The sequence below is a fragment of the Phocoena phocoena genome, chromosome 9 (assembly GCF_963924675.1).
Source record: "Phocoena phocoena chromosome 9, mPhoPho1.1, whole genome shotgun sequence".
NCBI classification, from domain to species: domain Eukaryota; kingdom Metazoa; phylum Chordata; class Mammalia; order Artiodactyla; family Phocoenidae; genus Phocoena; species Phocoena phocoena.
Window position 1 is genome coordinate 20336128 of NC_089227.1, and position 22407 is coordinate 20358534.

The 22407-nt window shown below is 41.1% G+C and overlaps 1 protein-coding gene across 1 annotated transcript in view; it reads left to right on the plus strand.

The window, feature by feature from the left end:
* CCDC146 (coiled-coil domain containing 146) overlaps window positions 1–22407 on the plus strand; it is a 110248-nt gene that overhangs the window by 43053 nt on the left and 44788 nt on the right. The window contains exons 2-3 of the mRNA XM_065884064.1: window positions 18228–18310; window positions 21183–21392. Of these exons, the coding sequence (XP_065740136.1) occupies window positions 18228–18310; window positions 21183–21392 (293 nt within the window). The remainder of the gene's footprint in view (window positions 1–18227; window positions 18311–21182; window positions 21393–22407) is intronic.

Consider the following 22407-nt stretch of genomic DNA (forward strand, 5'->3'; position numbering starts at 1 on the left):
ATATAAATGCCGTGTGCATTTTCTATTATTTTTATGGTTTTATTTTTTATGTTTGAATTTTAATACTCTAGAATTTATTTTAAAGTGTGACATAGGAGCCTAACTATATTTTTCCCCCAAATGTTTAAAAAGTTCTTACAATACAAAGTTTTAATGAATTCCACCTTTTCCCTGCACTGACATGAACTTATCCATAAGCAAAACGTTTTCTGGTTACATTGATATGGCTCTCTATCCTGGTGCTACTGTCCTACTGCTTAAATATGATAGATCTAGAATGCAACTTAAATCTGAAAGGGAAAATGCACACTTAGAAGTCTTCCTTTTATAAATTTAAATAACTTATTATTCCAACTGTACTTTACAATAATTTCCAAAAATTCTAGTGATTAATTTGGGAATAATTGACCTATTTTAAAATATTTTTATCAGCCTGGGACATTTGTTCACAATTTCTTTTACATTTCCCTATACACTTTTGTAGTTTTCTATATATGGATCTTTCACATACCTTGTTAAGTTTATTTCCAGATTTTTCATCTTTCCCATTGGTATTATGAATCAGATCTTTTCTTCAATATGTTTTCAAACTTCTTATTATTAATTTGGAAAGCTATATTTTTATAAATTTATTTTATAGATGGACACCTTACTGCATTATAAAATTATTTTGTACTTTTCGTGTAGGCATTTATATCAGCTGCAAATAATGACCATTTGTCCCTCTTTCTCATATATACACATTTTCCTGTCTAAATCCCTTGGTATTTATTTTCTGAATTATATTCAATGATCATGCTCATACCAGTCACTCTTCCCTACCTTATTTCTTTTTTTGTGTGTGTGTGGTACGCGGGCCTCTCACTGTTGTGGCCTCTCCCGTTGTGGAGCACAGGCTCCGGACGCGCAGGCTCAGTGGCCATGGCTCACAGGCCCAGCCGCTCCGTGGCATGTGGGATCTTCCCGGACTGGGGCACGAACCCGTGTCCCCTGCATCGGCAGGCGGACTCTCAACCACTGCGCCACCAGGGAAGCCCCCTTATTTCTGATTTTAGTGGGAATTCCTCTAGAGTTCCATAATTAAAATGTGACGCTAGCTATTTGTTTGAAATTGGTGTTTAAAGGATAATAAATTCTCAATAATTAGTACTAAGCCTGTAACTGCTGTTGTCCGATTCTAGCCAAAATGGCAGGAGGCAGAGTGGAATAGTGAAAAGAGGATGGACCCTGAAGTCACCATGAATTTGAACCCTTGCTTCTCTCCTTAGAGCACAGCCTCTCTGGCACATACCTATTTCATAGGATTATTACAAGAATTAAATGAGATAACATATTCCAGGCCCCTAGTATATTTTTCTGACATATACTGTTTTTATGCACAATCTAAACACTAGTTTAGATTGTTCAGATTTTTCCAAAAATTTCTTTGTAAGTATAACTAGCATTCTATTTGTCTCTATTAATCACATTCATCTATTTTTCTCAAAATGCTCAAAATAAGGAGCATCTCTGTAAAAAACAAAAAAATAGAAGTGAGAAACCACTTTGATAGGATACCAGTCAATGCTAAGCATCTGTTTTCTTCTGTGGAATAGTGTGTGTAGTCTCTAAGTTTGATAAGAATATCAGAACATATTCAAAGTGCCTTTGTAAGACGTTCCAGGAAATTTTGTTCCTTTGTGCTTTCTTTTTAAACTAGTCAATACAGTCTATTCTAATTCTGTGGTATATTCTTTTCATCATCTCTATGGCTGGCAAATATTCATTCCCTGAGGATGGAATGGGTTTTGAGGAAAGTCAAAGATTCATTTTAGCTCTCTGTAGACCTAAGTTTGATGAGTAAGGTAGGAAAACAAGCCAACTGAGAGTGATTTTTTAAAAAACTAACATTGACTATATGGATGATTAAGTATATTATAATATTTATTATTATATACAATTATAATATTTATAGAAACAATGTAATATTATTGGAATAAATTAATAACCTTTAAAGTATTTTAGGTCAACACTCCCTTGGATATCTAAATTCTGATACTTTTGGTTATCAAGAAATATATATAACCTTTTAATAAAAATCTTCAAACCTATACAAAAGTAAAGGAAATCGTATAATGAACCCCCAAGTACCCATAACCTAGCTTCAGCAATCATCAATTTATGGTCAATCTAGATTCATCCCCCACTCATTTCCCACACCACCAAACTCCTGATTATTGTGAAGCAAATCCCTAATATCAAAGTATTTTTGTTCATAAATATTTCAGTATGTATCTCTAAAAGACAAAAACTCCCTTAAAATGTAACCATGATGCCATTATCACATTCCCTCAGCTAACAAAAATTCCTTAATGTCATTAGCTACCCAGTCAGTTCATACTTCCCTAATTGTCCTATATAACTGTTTAAATTACTGTGCAGTTATGAAACAACTTGATACATAGTTATGTTCAATTGATTTATTTTGTTTTCAGTTTTCAGCAACTGATTTTAAATTTAATTTTCTAATTAAGGTACTATACTGTTCTAAGTCATATCTACAAAATGAAGTATATTCAAAGAATTATTACTTCTATCCCTAGCCCCTCCCCCATTTCCTCCTCCTTCTTATAGTATAATTCTATTTTAAAGTTTATCCTTCCTTTATATTTATATAAGGTATATATAGTATAGCTTGTTGAATTTAGGAAGGTTTGTGCTTTTGTTATAATGGTTATCTTTATATAATATCATTTCTCATTTTTTATAATTATTTTTGACTACTGTCTTTTGGTTTCACACTACAAGTGACTTCAAGTTAGCTAATATTATTTCTTCACCCTACCCTTCCTCACAACATCAGTTTGACACAGTGTCTGTCCTTCTACAAATATTACCCACTCCTATGGTCTTTTATGTCTGCCCACCTGCACTACCTTAAGTTCTCTAGATGTGTTTCACACTGTCTCCATGCCATCAGCAAGAGACTATGCTACTCCTTTGTGAGTTTCTCTAATTCACTTAAAAATGAGTGACAGAATAGAATTGTGATCAAATTCCTACAAAGCCTCTCACAAGCTTTGTGACCTTGTTCAAGTTTCTCAAGTATCTTCAGTTTTCTTTTACTTTTTAGATTTTGGATTGTAATATTTATTTCACAGGGTTATTGTGAGGACTAAATAACATACATAAAGCACCTAACATAGTACATAGCAATCTCTCATAAATAAATAAATATTAAGCATTACTTTCAATAAGATATAAAAGAAGAATTATTAATTTGTACTTTTTGTGTATTTTCATTTGGTAAATATTTATTGAATTAATTCATTTGATGAATTATTTATTTAGTAAATATTTATTGAATGACTGCTATTTGCTAAGCACTTGCATGTGTGTTTTCTTTCACTCAACAAGTATTTGTGAGTTCCACATGGGCTAGCCCTTGGACACAGAGTGATGGGAAAGGTGGACATGGTCCCTACCTTTATGGAATTTCCAGTCTTTCTTCTTACCATAAGTCATAAATTACACTCTTTTTGAATATATTATTTTTGTCCCAATAACTCCCCTCTTAGAATCCCTTGTGTTCTGGTGCTTTACTTGCCTGGAAATAATTTTCTCATTTGACTACTCAGTAATCTTTTTGATTACTGAATGTTCACTTCTTATTTGGCTCAAACCTCTACTAAAATGATAACTGCTAGGGTAATTTGTTCAGAATTTTATCTGCAACTTCCTTACAAATTATAATTTGCTTTTTCATCAAAGCTCATAAAATACAGAGCCAAAGGGTCATTAGCTGCAAGGATGAAGTTTGTAGATAAGGAAAAGCTCTTTATGTTAACTGAATGTTTCTTGTTTTTCAGCATCCCCCTCTGCCTGCCAAATTTAGCCGACTGACATTTTTTCACAACCGTTTTAGCTTATTTTTTGTTCCATGGTGCATAAAGTTTTACTAAAGTGAATAAAATATATTTCAATATCCAAATAATAAAATATTTCAATTTAAATATTTTTAGAGTATGTCGATTAGTCAAAACGTATCAGACATGTTTATTTCATCTTTTCATAAAAGTATCAGAAGCTAAAATGGAAAAATAGCAGGAAAATCTCAGAAATTTTAAAGCATTAAGTTCTAAACCTCACACGATGCAGTCACACACCCTTATGTCCATATATATATATATATATATATACACACACACACACACACACACACATGTATATATATGTTTATAAAACATGCCACAAAGCAGGACCCCAATGTTAAATGCCTAGAAGGCCCGTAAAGGGCACGTGAATGAGTGGAACAGCCTAGGTGTCAGGACACTGCACACACTGTGAATGGGCAGGGGGCCGACTGCGCTTCTTGTGAAAGGGGGAGCCTGTTCTATCACTTCTGAAAGCCAGTCTCTGCTCAATGCCAGCTGATTATTACAATGTTAGAATATGAATCCGGTGTCATCAAATCTAATAATTCTTCAAGAAAAGCTGAAAATTCCGTTTTTTATGGCAAAATCTACAAATTTTTAAACATTACCAGCTAATTTTTCTAACTTTAAAAATTGTGCATACTAAAAACATCTGCAGATTTATACTTTTGACTGCTAGTTGGCAAAATTTGGAGTGAAATACACTGCTGTGACATGGATTAAGGGCTATCTTACATATTTTAAGAGACACAGGTAGTATCTTACCTTCTTTTCCTGATAAAGAAATATGTAGAAATAATTACTGATCCTTATATTGTTACAACCTATCAAGAATAACTGGAACGGTGGCACTTCCATGAAATGAGGCTATTCCTGTTTGCCAGAAAGCACATTAAAATATTTTATAATCGTTGACTTAGTGAACTAGAAACAGCTGTGTTTGGTGAAATGTTTGTTAGAATCTATTTTTTTAATTTTTTTTCATTTCTTTTTATTTTACTTTGCTTAGGTATCAAAGTTGGTATCAACTGAAAGAAGTTAAAATTATACTTGGTTGTATTATATGGTTTTGCTCTCCTTTTTCCAAAACTAAAACAAGCTAAAAAACTCTCCAAACATCATAAAAACCAGATTATTTGGAAAACTGTGTTAGTTTCTGAATATTCCACCCTATTCTGAGGAAATTCCAAGATAATTTGTTATATAATTAATTGCCTTGGGTAGTTGCTATCCATCTGTTACCATTCAATTAGAGTTTTTTAAGAAACTTATAAGGTGACTAATTGGTTTCTATTAGAACATAAACCAAAAGATTCTGAGGATCTAACTTTGGGTTTAAGCGTAACATATCATAAGACCCATTTAGTTATAAAAACTCTATTATCTTGCCCTTTAAAGAGTTTTTTTTAGGGTTCAAATATTCAGGTGTTGGAATTTATGCTTTATTGACGGATTTGAACATCTCTGATACCTAAATTTGACCTACCAATATACTGAAGTCATTAATACGGAGTAACTATGGGCTGAGCTATGCATCCTTGGAGGTAGAGCACATTGAGTTGAGGACTTTCCCTGGGTGACAAGCTGTCAGGAGAAAATGTTTGACAGTTTATCTATTCAAAGGCTCTTAATATTCCATTCCAACCTGTATGGGGAGTGTGTATTCCACATAAAATCAACCAATCCATAAATCTTCCACAATCAATACCAAGTTTATATCCTGTTATCTTTATACACACACGCCCACATGCACACGCGTGCACGCACGCACACACACACACACACCCTTCATCCTGTTGGTGTTCCTTCTAGACTGACTTTTTTTTTTTTTTTTTTTTTTTTTTTTGCGGTACGCGGGCCTCTCACTGTTGTGGCCTCTCCCGTTGCGGAGCACAGGCTCCGTCCGGACGCGCAGGCTCAGCGGCCATGGCTTACGGGCCCAGCCGCTCCGCGGCATGTGGGATCTTCCCGGACCGGGGCACGAACCTGCGTCCCCTGCGTCGGCAGGCGGACTCCCAACCACTGCGCCACCAGGGAAGCCCTAGACTGACTTTTTTAGAGTCTTTCAGGGACATCCTTGATCCTTTTGGCCCAATTCACATGTGTACGTGGAGAGAAAACCATACATTGAGATATCCTTCTGTGATATGCCCAACCTTTCATGACACACCCCCAGTCTGCTAGATACTGATGGATTCTTGAGACATGTGTGAGCACCTGCTGTTTGCCATGTACTATGCTAGGTTCTTGAGACACCAGAATGATTGTCTTCAGAGAGCTTCCCATCTGGTGAACAGATATGTGAGCCTGATTTCAGCTTAACGAGATAAGCACTCTAATTGAGGAATGTGTGCCATACAGGGACCTCATGCATTAAATATTTCTGAGCATCTTAGTGTCAAGCAGTTTTCTAGGTACTCAGGCTATTTCAAGTAAATAAAAGAGTCAAAGATACTCTGCCTTATCTGAAACATTTGTAGAACACATAGGAAAGCTCATACCAGGTTTTAAGGATTGACCTCTGTTTTCATGGTTAATAATTTTACTGAACAAAACTGAATGGCTTCTGCACACTAGAAATAAACAATCCAAAAAAGAAATCGCAAAAGCAATTCCACTTACAATAGAATCAAAAAGAATAAAATACTTCAGAATAAATTGAACAAAAATTAAACGACTTGTCCAAATATGCTGCCAGGATGAAAAGCCCCCGTACCGGGGGATTAGCAAGAGTGGAACTCAAACATCCTCATATTCTGCTCCCAAGTTTCCATTTTATGGTATCAATGCGGAAGTGCAAGCTGCAGCTTTGGGTTTTTGTTCCTTTTCAAAGAACAGTTCTTCGATTAGCAGTGAAAAGCTTCACTGTGCATCACACTCCGCCTGCTAGAAGGGGGAGTGGAGGGTGGCACTGCCGTGGCACACACACTGCTGGCACCCGGGCTTCCCAGATGCCTCTACAGTAAATGATCTGTTATTTATGGATACTGGGAAGAGCACTGTGGGCAAAAGCATCTTCAAAACAGGAATGTGGGCACCAGAGGTCCCAAGTTTCTTTGTTGCGGGAAGCGGCGATATCCTTTATCTGTAACCTCATAGCCCAGAGCTGGGGGCTGACAGCTGACAGCCAGCTGAGAGGGGCGGTGCTCTCAGCACAGAGGGGAGCCTGAAAGGTGGGCGCAGCAGCAGAGAGAGCACCCTGGCCCACGGACCCTGCCCGCTGCGCTCTGGGCTCACCCGCGTTTACAGTGACAGCTTCTTAAGACAGGGGCAGGGCAGGGGCTGTGGTCTGTGATCTGCATAGTGAGATGAACAGTTGACCATCTTTATACATTTGTGACCCTTGTGTGAGAGATGCTCTGTTCTCCAATGTCCCGGCTCCCTTTTGGATCTCTCCCTGGCTAAACCCACTCAAGGTCTGTAGAGGTGCCCTAGAGGTGGGAACGCTACATGTGAAGGACTGAAAGCTGACTGGTCAGAGTCAGCAGGCAACACAGTTCCTTCTGGGGCCCACGCCCCTCCTGTCCGTACCCCTACTCTCCTGGTTCCTGTTTCTGTGACTTCAGTCGTTCGTGGTTTTAGCCTGGCTCTGTTTCCTGCCCCCACTATGTTCTGGCCCTTGTGTAAATGCCCCTCAGGACTCTGGCCCCGTTAGCTTCTGTACTCTTACCTATCAGCTCACCCTTTGAAGTTCAGAAAGAGGCCCCTGGGTTTTAATCTGGCTCGTCTCCCGCCTCCTGGGCTCACAGCCACTCCAACCTGCCATCATCTTTTCCCAGATCTTTGGAAGTAGGGGGAAATCATTTAAACAAAGGATAAATGATCATTGAAATTCCAAGCAATCGTCGTTTCACTGGGACAAATGTGAGTGTTTTAAAGGAATGCCACTCATTAGCATGTATGTGCTCAGGCATGCTTTTTATTTATTTGGCTGTACATGTTATCTTAAAATTATTGTCACTTAATTTTGAAGTCCTACATAGAGTTAAGCCACCTGCATTACTCACCCACCATGTCCACTGCATTTGCGACCTTAACTCTGGGAGGTCCTGTTTGCCCCTCGCATTCCTGTGGTCGGCCACCAAAGGAGGAACGAGACAGCTGTGGGAAACCGTCCCAGATCTCCCTGCCTATCCTGTGAGCCTTGCCAGCCACAAAGAAGAGAGAAGGGGAGCTGTGGGGTGAGGCAGTCAGTTTTGATCGGCACATTCCCTGCTCTTTCAAGTCTTGTGTTCAGGCCAGGTGACCTTGCTCTTCTCCTCCTTTTACACCTGCCTTCTCTGACGGGTCAGTTGGAATGAAGGTGAGTGAATGAACAAGAGTTCTTCCAGCTACATTACTGGTTTTAAGATAAGCTTAAGTCAACACAGTTTAAGGAACATTGCTGAGTACTTATAAGATGCCAAGCTATGGGCTGGGACTCAAGAGATGAATACAGTAGGATTCCTATCACCAAGGACTACACAGCCCAATGGAGGAGACGTATTAGTGTAGTATATAATAATAGAGGTAATAGTGTACAATGTGTACAGTAACAGGTGCATCTAAAAATACAGAAGCAAGAGAGAGAAAGAATTAATTCTGCCTGGAGATGTCAGGCAGCCACAGATGCTGACCACTGAGATGTTTTAAGGAAGAATAAGAATTCTCCAAGTGGACAGGAGAGAGAAATTGAAGCTAGGGCAATATAATGTGCAAAGACACGGTATGGAACTGTGTTAGTTTTCTATTGCTCTCATAGCAAATTACCGCAAACTTGGTGGCTTAAACACAAATTTATTATAATTCTGTAGGTGAGACGTCCAATATGAGTCTCAGTGGGCTAAAATCAAGGTGTTGACAGGACTGCATTCTTTTCTGGGGGCTTTGGAGGAGTATCTGGTTCTTTTCCTGTTCCAGCTTCTAGAGGCTGCCCTTATTTCTTGTCTTGAGATCCCCTTCCTCTGGCAGGTCAAGTCCTTCTCACACTTCCAATCTTTCCTTCTTCTTCCATTTCATACCTCTGACTCAGCTAAGAAAGATTCTCTGCTTTAAAGGACTCACGTGATCAGACTGCACCCAGCCAGATAACCCACCATAATCTCATCTTAAAGTCCATATCTGCAAAGTCCCTTTTGCCATATAAAGTAACAAGTCTACACACGATAGGGATTAGAATGTGGACATCTAGGGATGGGGGAATCATTCTTCCTACCACAGCACGTGGCCTAGAACTGAAATGGTCACAATAGGTTTAGAAAGAGAGGAGACAGGTTTGGAGAGGGTGGCAGCTGCCGGATCTTGAAGGCCCTGGTAAACCATGTAGAGGGACCAAGACTTAATCCTGAAGGTGACAGGATCCTCTGAAGGGTTTTAAGCAAGGCGAAAATTGTGTTTTAGATAAAGTACTCTGCTGGCAGCGTGAAGGACAGATTCAAGGGGACATAACTTGAAGTAAGGAAAGTGCTTTGTTATCTACTGCCACCTTCTCAATAAGAAGTGATGAAGACTTGTGTATAGCACTATATAGATTCTGTTTATTCTAAGAAACTCTCTGATAATATCTAGTTCAACAGAATCTATGGATGAAATGCCCCATAATATCAAAGTTCTCTCCAAAAAAATGGTCACAATACATGAACATTGATATTGTATCACTTATGTAAACCATTTCATGTGTTCCAGGTGTTAGATGAAGATGTTTATTGTTCTCTAACCCTAATTCCCATAGTCTTGAATGGCCCTTGCCCAAATAAAGTCCTAGCTTGTCCAATAACAGTAGCCTGCAGGCCCCTCTGTTCAGGAGTCATCAGCATGTAGGTAGGTTCAAATGGTGAGTAGGAGGTAGTTCAGATGAGGGACAGCAAATAATTTTAAAAAAGAAAAAAGGTAATGACAAAATCATGGGCAACACCAACTTTTAAAGGAGGACCAGAGAAGAAAACAGAAGAGTAAGGAGAGAACCCTGAGACCCTATGTCACAGGAACCAGAGGAGGAGAGAGTTCAAGGAACAATGAACTGTAATAAGTCAATAGTAATAAATGTCATAAAATTATCAAGTATGATAAGGACAGAGAAATGTTTGAATTTAATAATTAAGAGGTCACTGGGGCTCCACTTCTAATCAAGATGGAATAACATAAACTAGATTTACTCTCCTACCTGAAACAACTGAAAAATGGACCAAATCAGGTGAAACAATGGTTTTCAGACTTTGGACAACAGCACAGGACAGTGATCCCTAGGAATAGGCAAATAAAAGAGTTGAGAACTACAACTGCCCCGTTTTACTCCTTAGAGAGTGTTTCCAAATGATAGCATAGAGAGGGGATTCCAAACAGAGCCAGGTGGTCTTGCTGATTTGAGGAGACAGAGTTTAGGGTTCAGGGAGGCCAAGTTGACTAAAATATACAGGTGAGGCAATGGAAGAGTTTCAAAGAGAGAGAGAGAGAGAGAGAGCTCCAAAAATCTGCCGAGGGAAACTGATCAGTGCATGCGTGTGAGGACACCACTGAGGCTGGGAAAGAACTCCCAGAGAGGAGGGAATGGAACAATACTTGGAGGTCATGCAGAGCCAAGAAGAGTTCATGTTAGGAGGTTAAAAAGACCTGTTGACACAGAAGGGTACTGACTCAGTAGTGGGACCAAATTAGCCCAGAAAAAGGATTATTCTGGACTTCCTTAACAAAGTTTAAAAGCAAGGCTTGAAAGGATCAAACCGTTTCCAAGAAACTTAACTGTGACTCACAAAGCCCCCAAGTATTTAAAGGAATACTCCTCCCCCAAAAAGAAAGAAAAATCCATTTCACAATAGTGTAAAACTCACAGTGTCTGGCATCCAATCAAAACTTAGTAGGCGGGCTTCCCTGGTGGTGCAGTGGTTGAGAGTTCGCCTGCCAATGCAGGGGACACGGGTTCGTGCCCCGGTCCGGGAAGATCCTACATGCCGCAGAGCGGCTGGGCCCGTGAGCCATGGCCGCTGAGCCTGCGCGTCCGGAGCCTGTGCTCCGCAACGGGAGAGGCCACAACAGTGAGAGGCCCACGTACTGCCAAAAAAAAAAAAAAATTAGTAGGCATGCAAAGAAGCAGGAAAATCTGACCTATAATGAGAAGAATCAATCAATGGAGTAGACACAAAAATAGAACTAGTAGACAAGGACATTAAAACAGCTATTATATATATTTTGAATGTAGGGGGAAAGGTAGAGGAAAACATGCGCATAATGAGAGAAGTGGAAGCTATAAAAAGACCCAAATCAGGGCTTCCCTGGTGGCGCAGTGGTTGAGAGTCCGCCTGCCAATGCAGGGGACACGGGTTCATGCCCCGGTCTGGGAAGATCCCACATGCCGTGGAGCGGCTGGGCCTGTGAGCCATGGCCGCTGAGCCTGCGCGTCCGGAGCCTGTGCTCCGCAACGGGAGAGGCCACAATAGTGGCCCGCGTACCGCAAAAAAAAAAAAAAAAAAAAAGACCCAAATCAAACTTCTAAAGATGAATAATACAGCATTTGAGATGAAAAGTTCACCACATGAGATTAAGAGCAGATTAGACACTAAAGATAAAGAGATTAGTGAGCTTTAAGATATAGCAAGAGAAACTATCCAAAATGAAACAAAGAAAAAAGACTGGAAGATAAAAATGAACAGAACATCAGTGATCTGTGGACATCAAGCGGCCAGACAAATGATTAATTAGAGTCACAGAAGAAGTAGACAAGGGGACGGAAAAAAATGTTTGAAGAAATAACACTTGAAATTTTTCCAAATTTGAGGAAAACTATAAACCCACAGATTGAAAACTTTGAACAAATCTCAAGCCAAAGAAAACCACACCAGGACATATCCTAAACAAATTATTGAAAAACGGTGATCATGAGAAAAATATCAAAATCAGCCAGAGAAACGAGGATGTCATTTGTCCGTTTACCAGTCTGGTGATGGAGCGGGAGCCTGGTCACTATGGATTGGTGAGTGACTGGAAGGTAAGGGAGTGGAGATAAAGGGCAGAGACAACTCTTTTGAGAAAAACTGAAACGAAAGAGAAGGAGAGAAAGAAAGGGGTAATTACATGGGAGCATAGCATCCGAGGGGTGTTTGGTTTTGTTTGTTTGTTTTTAATGAGATAGACTTGAGCAAATTTACAGGTTGAGGATAATGATAAGAATAATAACTAACATTGATTAAGCCCTTATTTGTGTACTAGAGACTATACTCAATACCTTACATATATTGATTCATTTGGTCTTCACTAGAGTCTTATGTAATGGGGGCTATTTTTGTCTCTTTTATAACTGAAGAAACCTGAGGTACAGATTGATTAAATATTACTCCTAATTACAGAGTTAAAAAGTAGCAGAGCTGGAATTCAAACCAAAGTCCACTTGTAATGTACTTGACTTCTATGTGTTGAGCCAGCAAAGTAGGACAAGTAGAGGTTATAAAGGAGAGAAGGTATAACCGATGCCTGGGAAGAAGTAGGAGAGTATATATTTGAGAGCCCAGGTGGATGGGTTGGACTTGACAGGAGGAAAAGGAAGATTTCATTTTTGAGATTTGGAGAAAGAAGTTAAGAGTGGGTGTAGGTGTAAGATAAATGGATTCGTTGATGAGTTTAGGTGGCCTAATTTTGTTTGGTAAATGAGTTAGGTGTACAGAAAAGCTGAAACGATGTAACAACTAAGGGGAAAAGTCAAACAAAAAGAGTGATGAATCATTGTTGAGAGTTCAATTGCGTTTGAGTGTCAAATGGCTATGTTGTTTATTTCTAGCAGTGAAAGGGAGAGGGGGAGAGGGAGATAAGGATGGTAAGGATTTGTCCACCTCCCACAGCATGGCAGCTGTTTCTCAGGATGAGACCACCAGTAGGCAATGTCAAAGAGGCAACAGGAATAGAGTAGGTTAATAACGATGGTCACCTTGGTTGCCCTGCAAACACCCACACAAACACCTAATTGTTTCCTCATGCTGACCCCCTTCCAGATAAGTTCACTTGGTAAAAGCTCTTACTGAGCTATTACTTTCCTTGGAATGCCCTAAAATTTCAATTTTCAAAATTTTTTCCATATTATTACATGTCATCTATGAATCATGAACTCTTGTTAAACTTTGAGCTCTAGAGTAAATGTTTCCTTCCATTCTCAATTACGAACAAGGCAATTCAGTAATACAAGTATCTATTGTGAAATCATATTTATGAACTTATGACATTATATCTAACCTTTTGTTGTGTATACTCTTTGACAACTTAAGCTCGAGCTTTATGCTCTATTTCTTAGATTCTGCATTTTTAAAACGTGACAAACTTGGTTTCTGTACCCGGTTGTATCATGCAGTGTGAAAATGCAACTATCTTTTCCACGTTTATGTTTATGAACAAAGCATTTCATCTACTAGAATTGAATCTTTTTCTTTTTAAGAGATTTGTTTTTAGTAGAGTAGACCAAATAAAGATAGGTTATCAGTCCTCTTTCCGAACATCTATGACTTCACCTTTTCCAAGTTATGTAAAAACTACAAAGGCATATCAGATGTTTTGCCCTGTCAGCTTTCTTCCAGATTCTGGGGTACCAAAGGCAATCTGGCTGGTGGAGTGATGGAAATAGCAAATAGGAAAGGAAATCTCTCCACCTTCCTGCTTTTTCTGTGGTCATAAAACCTGCCAACAGGCATCCTTGGCCCACCTGCCATCAAGCTTGGAACTACTGCTGTTTCAGATGCGATTCAAGTTAGGGAAAATACAGCTGAGTTTTCAAAAAGTCTGAGCTAGAATTTGGCTGTATCTGCCACTAGGATCTGATCGCAGTACTCTGCAGTTTGAAATTCTGCTCTGAATTCCTATTGCTTACAGCAAGAGTTTTCAAGCATATTTTAACAGCCTTGTATTATTAAAAGTACTATGTATACATTGGAGAAAATTAGGAAATACAGATAAGCAAAAATAAAAAAATAAAAACCATACATTCTTACTACCCAAAGGACATCATTTTAAAAATCTTAGTTCTTATCTGAGATCAGTACTTTATTGATAGTCTCTATTTGATGAATTGTCATCATAATCACTTCTAATTCTTTAAATGTGGTTTCCTTTCATTCTTTCAACATATTTATAATAGCTGCTTTGGAGTTTTTGTTAAGTCCAACGTCTACACACCCAAAGCAGTTTCCAACCTTTTTTCCTTGCACGTCCCATGACTTTTTGTTGAAAATTGGACATTTTGGATAACGCTGGAGCAACTTCGGATTCTGATCCTCCCCAGGCTTCTTCCTGTTGCTGTTTTGTCTTTGTTATTGTTGTTCAAACGTTTATTTGTTTAGTGACTTGGCTGAACTAATTCTGAAGTGTATCCTCCGTAGTGTGCAGCCTCTGTTGTCTCTGTGTAATCTTTCCTTGTTTTTATTAAGTTTGGCTTCTTGGGTGCCGTGCTCCATAGCTTGGTCAGTCATTGATTAGTCAGAGATTGTATTTAAGCCTCCCGAGCCAGTAAAGGTTTCATCCTTTTCCACTGAGTCTGTATGTGGCTTGGGGACCACTTTCAAGGTTCAGGGCGTTTACACATCTGCCCCACCTTTAGCTCAGCAACTGATAGCTTGGAAGTACCCTCTCTGGTCATGCCCGAGAGGTCACAGCCTTGAGCTTTTCCACAGCCTTCTCGACCACCAGTACTGATTGTGATATTAGCAGGGTCCTCTTTGACTGTCTCTGGCCACGATTTCTCTGTTAAACTTCTGCTGATCTGCCTCCACCGGTATCACCAAGCTACGAGCCTCCTCTTACTGTTCATTCCTGTGATAGCTATTGTTTTTGACAATGCTCTGGGGCATGAATAGTCTACACTGTTCCAAGTAAAGTGAGCATTCTCAGGCAGGACTTGATCAGCAGAAGCTGGGGTGCTAGGGGACTCTGATCTTCCTAGGTTGCCACGCCTGCCCAGAGACTCCTTGGAAAGCAGGAGCTTGGGGAGTGGGGAGTGGGCACTACTGGACGGCTGCAGCCGCCCCCCCGGTGAAGTTCTTTCACAAACGGAGCTGGGCAGGAGGGGAGGTGGAGTGCAGCAGTTTTCTGGGGCTGCCCCACCCCCCTGAATGCATCTTCAGGAATAGGAAGTTGGGGGCAGTGGGCTCTTCATTGGCCGCCAACCCTGCCCGGAATAGTTCTTACACAACTGGGAGCTAAGGGTGATGGATGCAGCTCATGGTGCAAATGCCACAGTCTCCCACGCTTCTTAGTGAGTTTCAGTAGATTTTGTTAAATAAATGCCTCTCAATTTCTTGCACACCCTTAGGTCAATTTCCAGACACGGTAAATGGTTGTCTTAGATAACTTTGACCAGTTTAATCAATGTTTCTTTGAGAGAGAGGATTCATCGAGCTCTTCACACTACCATTCTGCAAGTTCCACCCCCTGGAAAGGGTCTATAATTTATAATTGTACTTATTTGCTTTAACTTACAATATAAAGAAAATAATTGAAAAATACCAAATATACTTTTTTTATGAATAATAAAACTACTGAGAGTAGTTTTAAGCATTCCGTGATTTCTTTTGTGTCTCTCTCCTTGAACTGTGGGCTACTGTAGGGAGGCCCTATGTCAATACACTTGTTTCCATTGTGCAGGGCAGTTGGTGGAAGGTAATGGTCTCTTCAGCCTTAAAACAAAATACTATATGTGTTTCTAAACATGTGATTCCATAATTACCTTACCCAATGGCTTACCTCCAGTGGCTATCTTACTAGGCTAGTTTGTTGGCTAGTTACAAGGCTGGCTCCCATGTGGCCTTCGTAGTACACACATACTCATATAAGCCCACACTCACACACACAACCTTTTCCCAGTTACTTTTCTCCTTTAAGAGTGTCCATATGCAAAGATTTTTTTTTTTAACCAGTTAGACTTTAAAGGTACAGTGCCTATGTCCTATACCCTTTTTAGGAGCCAATGACAATGTTTGTGATACAAAATAAATTATGTATTGGCTCAAAAATCCAGAAAGAAAACCGCAGAACCAAAATAAATGTGTTTAATTAAATATCTATAAAATCTAACATTAGGTCAACCCACCAACAGCAACTTAACACTTAAGAAGTTACACATGGGGGGTTCCCTGGTGTCGCAGTGATTAAGAATCTGCCTGCCAATGCAGGGGACACAGGTTCGAGCCCTGGCGTGGGAAGATCCCACATGCCCCGGAGCAACTAAGCGTGTGCGCCACAACTACTGAGCCTGCGCTCTAGAGCCTGTGAGCCACAACTACTGAAGCCCACGCACCTAGAGCCCGTGCTCCGCAACAAGAGAAGCCACCTCAATGAGAAGCCCATGCACCACAACAAAGAGTAGCCCCCGCTTGCCACAACTAGAGAAAGCCCACGCACAGCAACGAAGAGACCCAACACAGCCAAAAAAAAATAACAAATTAAATTAAATTAAAAACAAGAAGTTACACATAAATTATATAGTGAGAAGTGGAACCTCCTCAAAGGTTTTAAATATCCTGTTCCCCATATTTCACTCATACCTAAAAAAGAGGGTTGTGGGGACTGGAACCCAGGCCTGGCACCAGCTTGTAGGGCCCTCGTGAAAGATCCCAGATACTTTCACAAAGAGATGGTTGCATAGTGCATTTAACAATGTTTTCCTACCCTGATTCTGGTAGAGAAACCATGAAACCCCACTCTGTAGACTCAGGCACTTGCATGTTCTCGGTTCCATTCATTCATTTGTTCCCTCAGCACGTATATGCCAAACACCTACACTGCGCCTGGGGTTCTCCTGGCTGAGGATACAGTGAAGAACAGGGTAACCCAGGCCCTTTCCTCACCGGGCTTTACACCAGCTGAGGAATAACTTTCTTTTGATCATAATAAATAAATGTACTATTACAGCTGGTAATATGTTACGTTATGAAGTACAGAGTTGTCTGGGGGGTGCGGTGTATGTGGGTATCCGTCTTAGATATAGACTTCAGAGAAGGCCTTTTTATGGACTTTTAAGCTTTTCAAGGCCTTTTTATGGATATTGAAGCTGAGGTACGAAGAAAGAGTTGGAGTGAAGGAGGGTGGGAACGAGGAATGGCCAATGCAGAGGCCTGAGGAAGGAAAGGGGTTCATGCGTTTATGGAAACAGAAGGCGGCGGTGTGGCTGCAGCAGTAGGAGCTGGAAGACGGTGCTGTGAAAAGGGGCTGATGGGAGGGAAGCAGCATCAGACAGGACCTCAGGGGTTGTACCAAGGGTCTTGAATTCTATTCCACTTGAAAAGTTTTGAGCACCAAGCATAACAAGAGCATGTTTGATTTTTTAAAATGATCTCTATGGGAAGTAGATAGATAGGGGCCCTGAGTGGAAACACAGATGGGGAAGGGGCGGTTGGAGTTTCGCTGTAGTCCGGCTGAGAAATGGTGTGACCGAGACTGGCGGGATAGGGAAGGGAGAGGAAAGTGGATGGACTCAAGAAATATTCTGAGCTAAGAACAACAGGGCATTGAGAAACCCAAATCTTATCTTTAGTTCTATTTTTTGTTGCCATGTCACCAGCAGTCAAGTCCAACCTAATGCAAATGCTCATTGCATTATGGTAACACTAGTGTTTGATGTTGTGTTATAATGTTTGTTAGCTACTTATCACCTAACTCAGAGAGTAAATCAAAAGTTCTTTTGCCAGAAATGAAAAAGGAATAAATACAATCACTTTGTGTACCAGATAAATTTTCATGTTTCTTTGACAGCAGAGGCAGAGGCATCGTGGTACAGAGGAATGATCATGGATTTTTGGAGCTGGACCACTTGGGTTTAAATCCCGACTCTGCCTTTAACTAGCTCTATAACTTTAAATAAATTACTTAACCTTTCTAAACTTTAGTTTGAAATGGAGATAATTCCTGTTCACAAAACATTTTCAGGAATAAAATAACTGATGTACAACAGTTGCTCATAAAAGATGCTCAATAATTATTAGTTCTCTCAACTTACAAATAGCCATCCTAGTAATCTATACTCTGTAGGTTGTTTGCTAAACCTAGAAATATGGTTGTTTTAGAATTGAAAGAATTTCACTCAATTCCTTCCCTCGATTTACAGATGAAGAAATCACAGCCTTCATCTAGAGAGGTAAAAGAACTCAGAGGTAAAAGAACTCACCCAAGAACTCAGAGCAGAACAGAACTAGAACCATTTTCTCTGAACACCTACCATCTTTCTAATAAGCCTTATTGCCTCATATGTTTCCTAATGTTTAACTGAAAGATTTTATGGTACATCCATATACCCATTTTATTTCTGCTTAAAGCATAAAGGGGGTGATGGCTAATAGTGGTCTTGTATTCCTGTGTTCTCTTTGCTAGTTACATGCTATGGGGAAACTTCCTGGAACCAGGATGGCAGAGTTAAAAGCCAAGTACACCTTGCTGCATGATACCGTGATAAGGTATGCTACTTACTGGCGTGAAGACACCTTTACTCACATCTCTACTTCTTACTTGTAGTGGGACCTGTCTTATTTTTCATTTTCCAAAAAGCAGACTCTGAGACAAAGATTTGAGTTCAAGCGTTTTAAGAAGTATACCAGAAATTATTGTGAGACAGTGGGGAAGTGAGATGGGGAAGGGTGTTATCCAGCTGGGGGTGTGTTAATCTTCAAGTTAACATTGCAGGCAACTGGGGCTCAGTCTCACTGAGGACTCTCTGAGTGACTGTAGAACACGCCTCAGAGCTCTCCCACTGAAGGGTGAGGACGCTGGCATATTTGTTCACTAATTTCCATCCTTCGTTGACCAAAGATTGCTTCTAGGTAGGTGAGCTCCTGGCACTTCTAGCTTACCCTGTGAGAAGTCAAGAAGTTCCATTGGCCAGAGAAAGCTCTCAGGCAGAGGCATACAGATGCTGTTGCTACATATGATAACTGTCCATCAAAGCTACAGGTGACCCCTAGAGTGTGCCAAGGGGACTTTGGTGAGGCACTGACATTCTCTGCTATGGCACACTCCTGTAAGCTTCTCTCCTCCCCACCTTTCTTCATCACTCAGAGGTGTAGGTTCTGTGACAAGCCCAGCCTACATCTGCTGAGATTCCTGTCTTTACTTCTCACCTGTTCCTCCTATCCCTGGCTACTCGCCTTAGCCCAGTCCTAATTAGCAGAGGTCAGAAGACTAGGTTTCAACAGAATAATTCAACAAGGTTTCCTAAGCATCTGCCATCAGCCACTGGGAATCAAGGGGGAAGGAGAGTGAGAAAGAAGGGGAAATCCTGTTCCGCTGCTATTCCCAAGCCTCCTTCTTCCTTTTCCCCGCCTTCTGCCTCATAGCTTTGCATGACATCTTCATTAAAATCCAAGGAGAGACACAGTGAATGGAAACTCCATCCTGTGATTCCCCAGCCATCCTCTCCCCCGATCTCCAACCATTACTCCTACTTCTTTTCTTGCTCATGCATTCGGCTACTCTGAGGATGGGAGCCTGAGGGAGGAGTGAAGGAGAAGAGCAGAACTGCATCCCTACGTTCCCTTCACTTTGACTCCACCCCATACGCACTCAGCTCCATCTCCGTTCCTAACCAACCTCCAGTGTCAGAGAGACATGCAGGACCAAGGCTATGACGTTACTTCTTTCTCCTTCCAGGCTGTGTTGCAAAACCATTACTTCCCCTCTGCCACCACATTTTACCCCCTCCTGACCCCTTAGTCCCCTCTTTTGTGATTACAACCAACACCCACCACTCTCTCCCACCCCACTGCCTGGTGGGTGGGAGAGGCATGAAGATATAGACTCTTTACTCTTGCTGCCGGGGCTGTAGCAGGACAGATATAGGCCAGAAATGCTGGACTGAAATTGAATGAGTCTTCCATAGAAACCACATTATAAGAGTTGTTCAATTCTCTTCTGCTGACACTGTATTTCAAGTCCATGTATGTAAGTTACCACTTGCCTTCTGGCTGGAACCCTAACTACCTTGTTCACCCACTTTCTGAGGGAAAACAGGCACTATGGCCCAAGCCAATACCTTACAATTCCATAGTGTCCATTAAGGACATCAGGTAACTTCAGATTTACAAAGTAGATACAAAGAAACTGAACTGTAAGAAATAACTCCAGCTTTCATTAACGGAAATTGCATCTATTATCTTTAGAGCTGTTGTTGCTATTTGGTACCTAACATAGTGCATAGGGTGGAGCATAGGGTGTCCCAATACATGTTCTGCTGTTGAGCAAATGACACACTGAAGCCTGAGAAAATGGGTGGGGCTGGTGACTTCAGTTGAGACAGGCTTGATTAAGTTATTGGGCATCTCTGCAAATGAGCAGAAACCGCAAGATTTCTCCCGGTGAGGAAAGTTGTTGGGGAGTACACACACACACACACACACACACACACAGAGCTGCCTTTAAAACAGGAACTGGCAGGGTCTTGCTTCCGAACGGGAGAGATGGCCAATGTGAGGAAGTTGGGTTTCTGAGGAAGATAAATCAAGTCTGCTGGTAAGGCTGGAGCTGATGTTAGCGTATGATGCAACATAGGTGAATGATTTCTAGAAGGTGACTGGAGCTTCCATTAAGTCCAGTTTCTATGTTCATTCAGTTCTGCCTCTAGCCAGATGCTTAACCCTTTTCCCAAGATAAAGCCAAAGCCATAGAATATAACTGGAGTTGTAGGGATCGCCCTCTGCTGTGACATTCACGTCCAGCTGTAGCCAGGCACCGATGTTATGATCAGAAATCTGTAAATTAATTGAAGTCCATAATTTTACAGGAGGATTTTTCTTCCTAGTTTCCTAGCAAAGTGTCATTAGAAAAGTTACTGTCTTTTCTTATCACTAAGGAAGAAAAGGTTTTCCTTCAATCAGGTCATGAGAGTCCAAGAATTCGAGAAAGCCAGGGTTGCTGGGGCAGCTGGAGGGAGGACCCGCTCTTTTCATTATTCTTCTTCCCACCCTTGGAAGGTCATGATCATTCTTTAATGTCAAGTGCAAACATCACATTCCCATCCATCTAAGCCTTTCTCTGTCATCTCCCACCTTCTTGATCAAGACACTAGAGGTAGCACTTGTCAGCTGGTATTCCCTCTGCCTATTCACGTCTGCTCCCCTCTGCTAGACTGTGAGCTCCATTGGTCTCTAGTACCTAGTGCAAGACTTGTTACAAAAATGCCACTGAACTGAATTGAACCTAGGAATGGAAGGAACCGGGGCAGCAGTGTGGACATACTCCCTCCACTCCTCGCTAGAGTCCTCCCCACAGGAGTTACTAAAGGTACTGAAGGTGTACACTTCTCATTATGCAAATCTCTGTTTTTATGGGACCCAGCATGCAAGAGTCGGAGGTCCAACTGCTACAGGAGGCCAAACATTTCACTGAGCAAATACAACAGCAGGAGTTTCACCTGAAGCAGGCTGATAATTTCCCACAGGCATTCACCACCGAGGTCTCCAAAATGAGAGAACAACTTCTCAAGTATCAAACTGAATACAGTGCAGTGGAGGAAAGAGAGTTCCATAATCAGTACAGGTTGAATAGGTAAGTACATGATTCTCTCAAGCTCGCTGAAGACAGATACAAGCAGAGCTGTTTCCACCTAAACGAAATGAGAAAGATTAGACTAACTGAAGAAGGAATGTTAGGCAGAGTATGAGAGAGCAGTGTTAAGAGGACGACAAGCCTAGCTCTTTCCTTGATTCCCTAGAACAGGCAGTCCCTGAAAAAGAAGGTTACACAACTTGCAATAAGAAGCTCAGGTGACAGGGAGACGCTCTCAGGAAGAGGAGATCCCTGTAGTGGCTTCCGTGTGTCAGGAAAGCCATACCCATCAGGAGCTGCAACCAAAGAACACACTCCATAGAACCAGGACCTGGCACACACTCTCCGCCTTTCCAGCCCTGGTGGGGGCCCCTTACCCTCTTGCGATATCAGATCCTATGTCTGCATGGCCGGTACCCCACAAGCACTTGCCAAACAAGCTGTATGTGAATGGAGGGTCACATCTGTTTCACTTGATTCTTCTAATATAGGAATGGGGACCACATAGTCAACCCTATTCTCCTATTACCAGACTATTCCTTAGGATCAAGGAAGAAAGTGATACCCTTTTGGAAGACACATTCACTTATCCAAATCTGGAGGATGTCATTCAGTGAACTACAGCAGAAATGTATTGCTAGAAGGGATAAATGTTATTTCTAAAATCTCCTCTAACATTCCTCCTGTGAGGAGCAAGTCAGTGAAAGAGTTTGCTCAGCAAATCACACTATTTAGATGGAATTTCAAAACAACTGCAAAATCCAGGTTTTGTGCTCTGTGCTGTGCCTGGGTACCGGAGAGAAAGCCAAACCACCTCTCCTAGAATTTGTTACCATTTAAGGTGACAGAACTTTCTCTGGCTATTTTTAAGAGTAGAGTTCCCTCAGAGTGAATGTCACTCAGTCCTGCCAAGAGATAAGCGGATGACTTCGGTGACCTTTGGAGGACTTTGCCCATCCTGGTTTTGAATCCTCTCTTTGGGGCCTATTATTTCAGCTGGGGGAAGAAGACGACT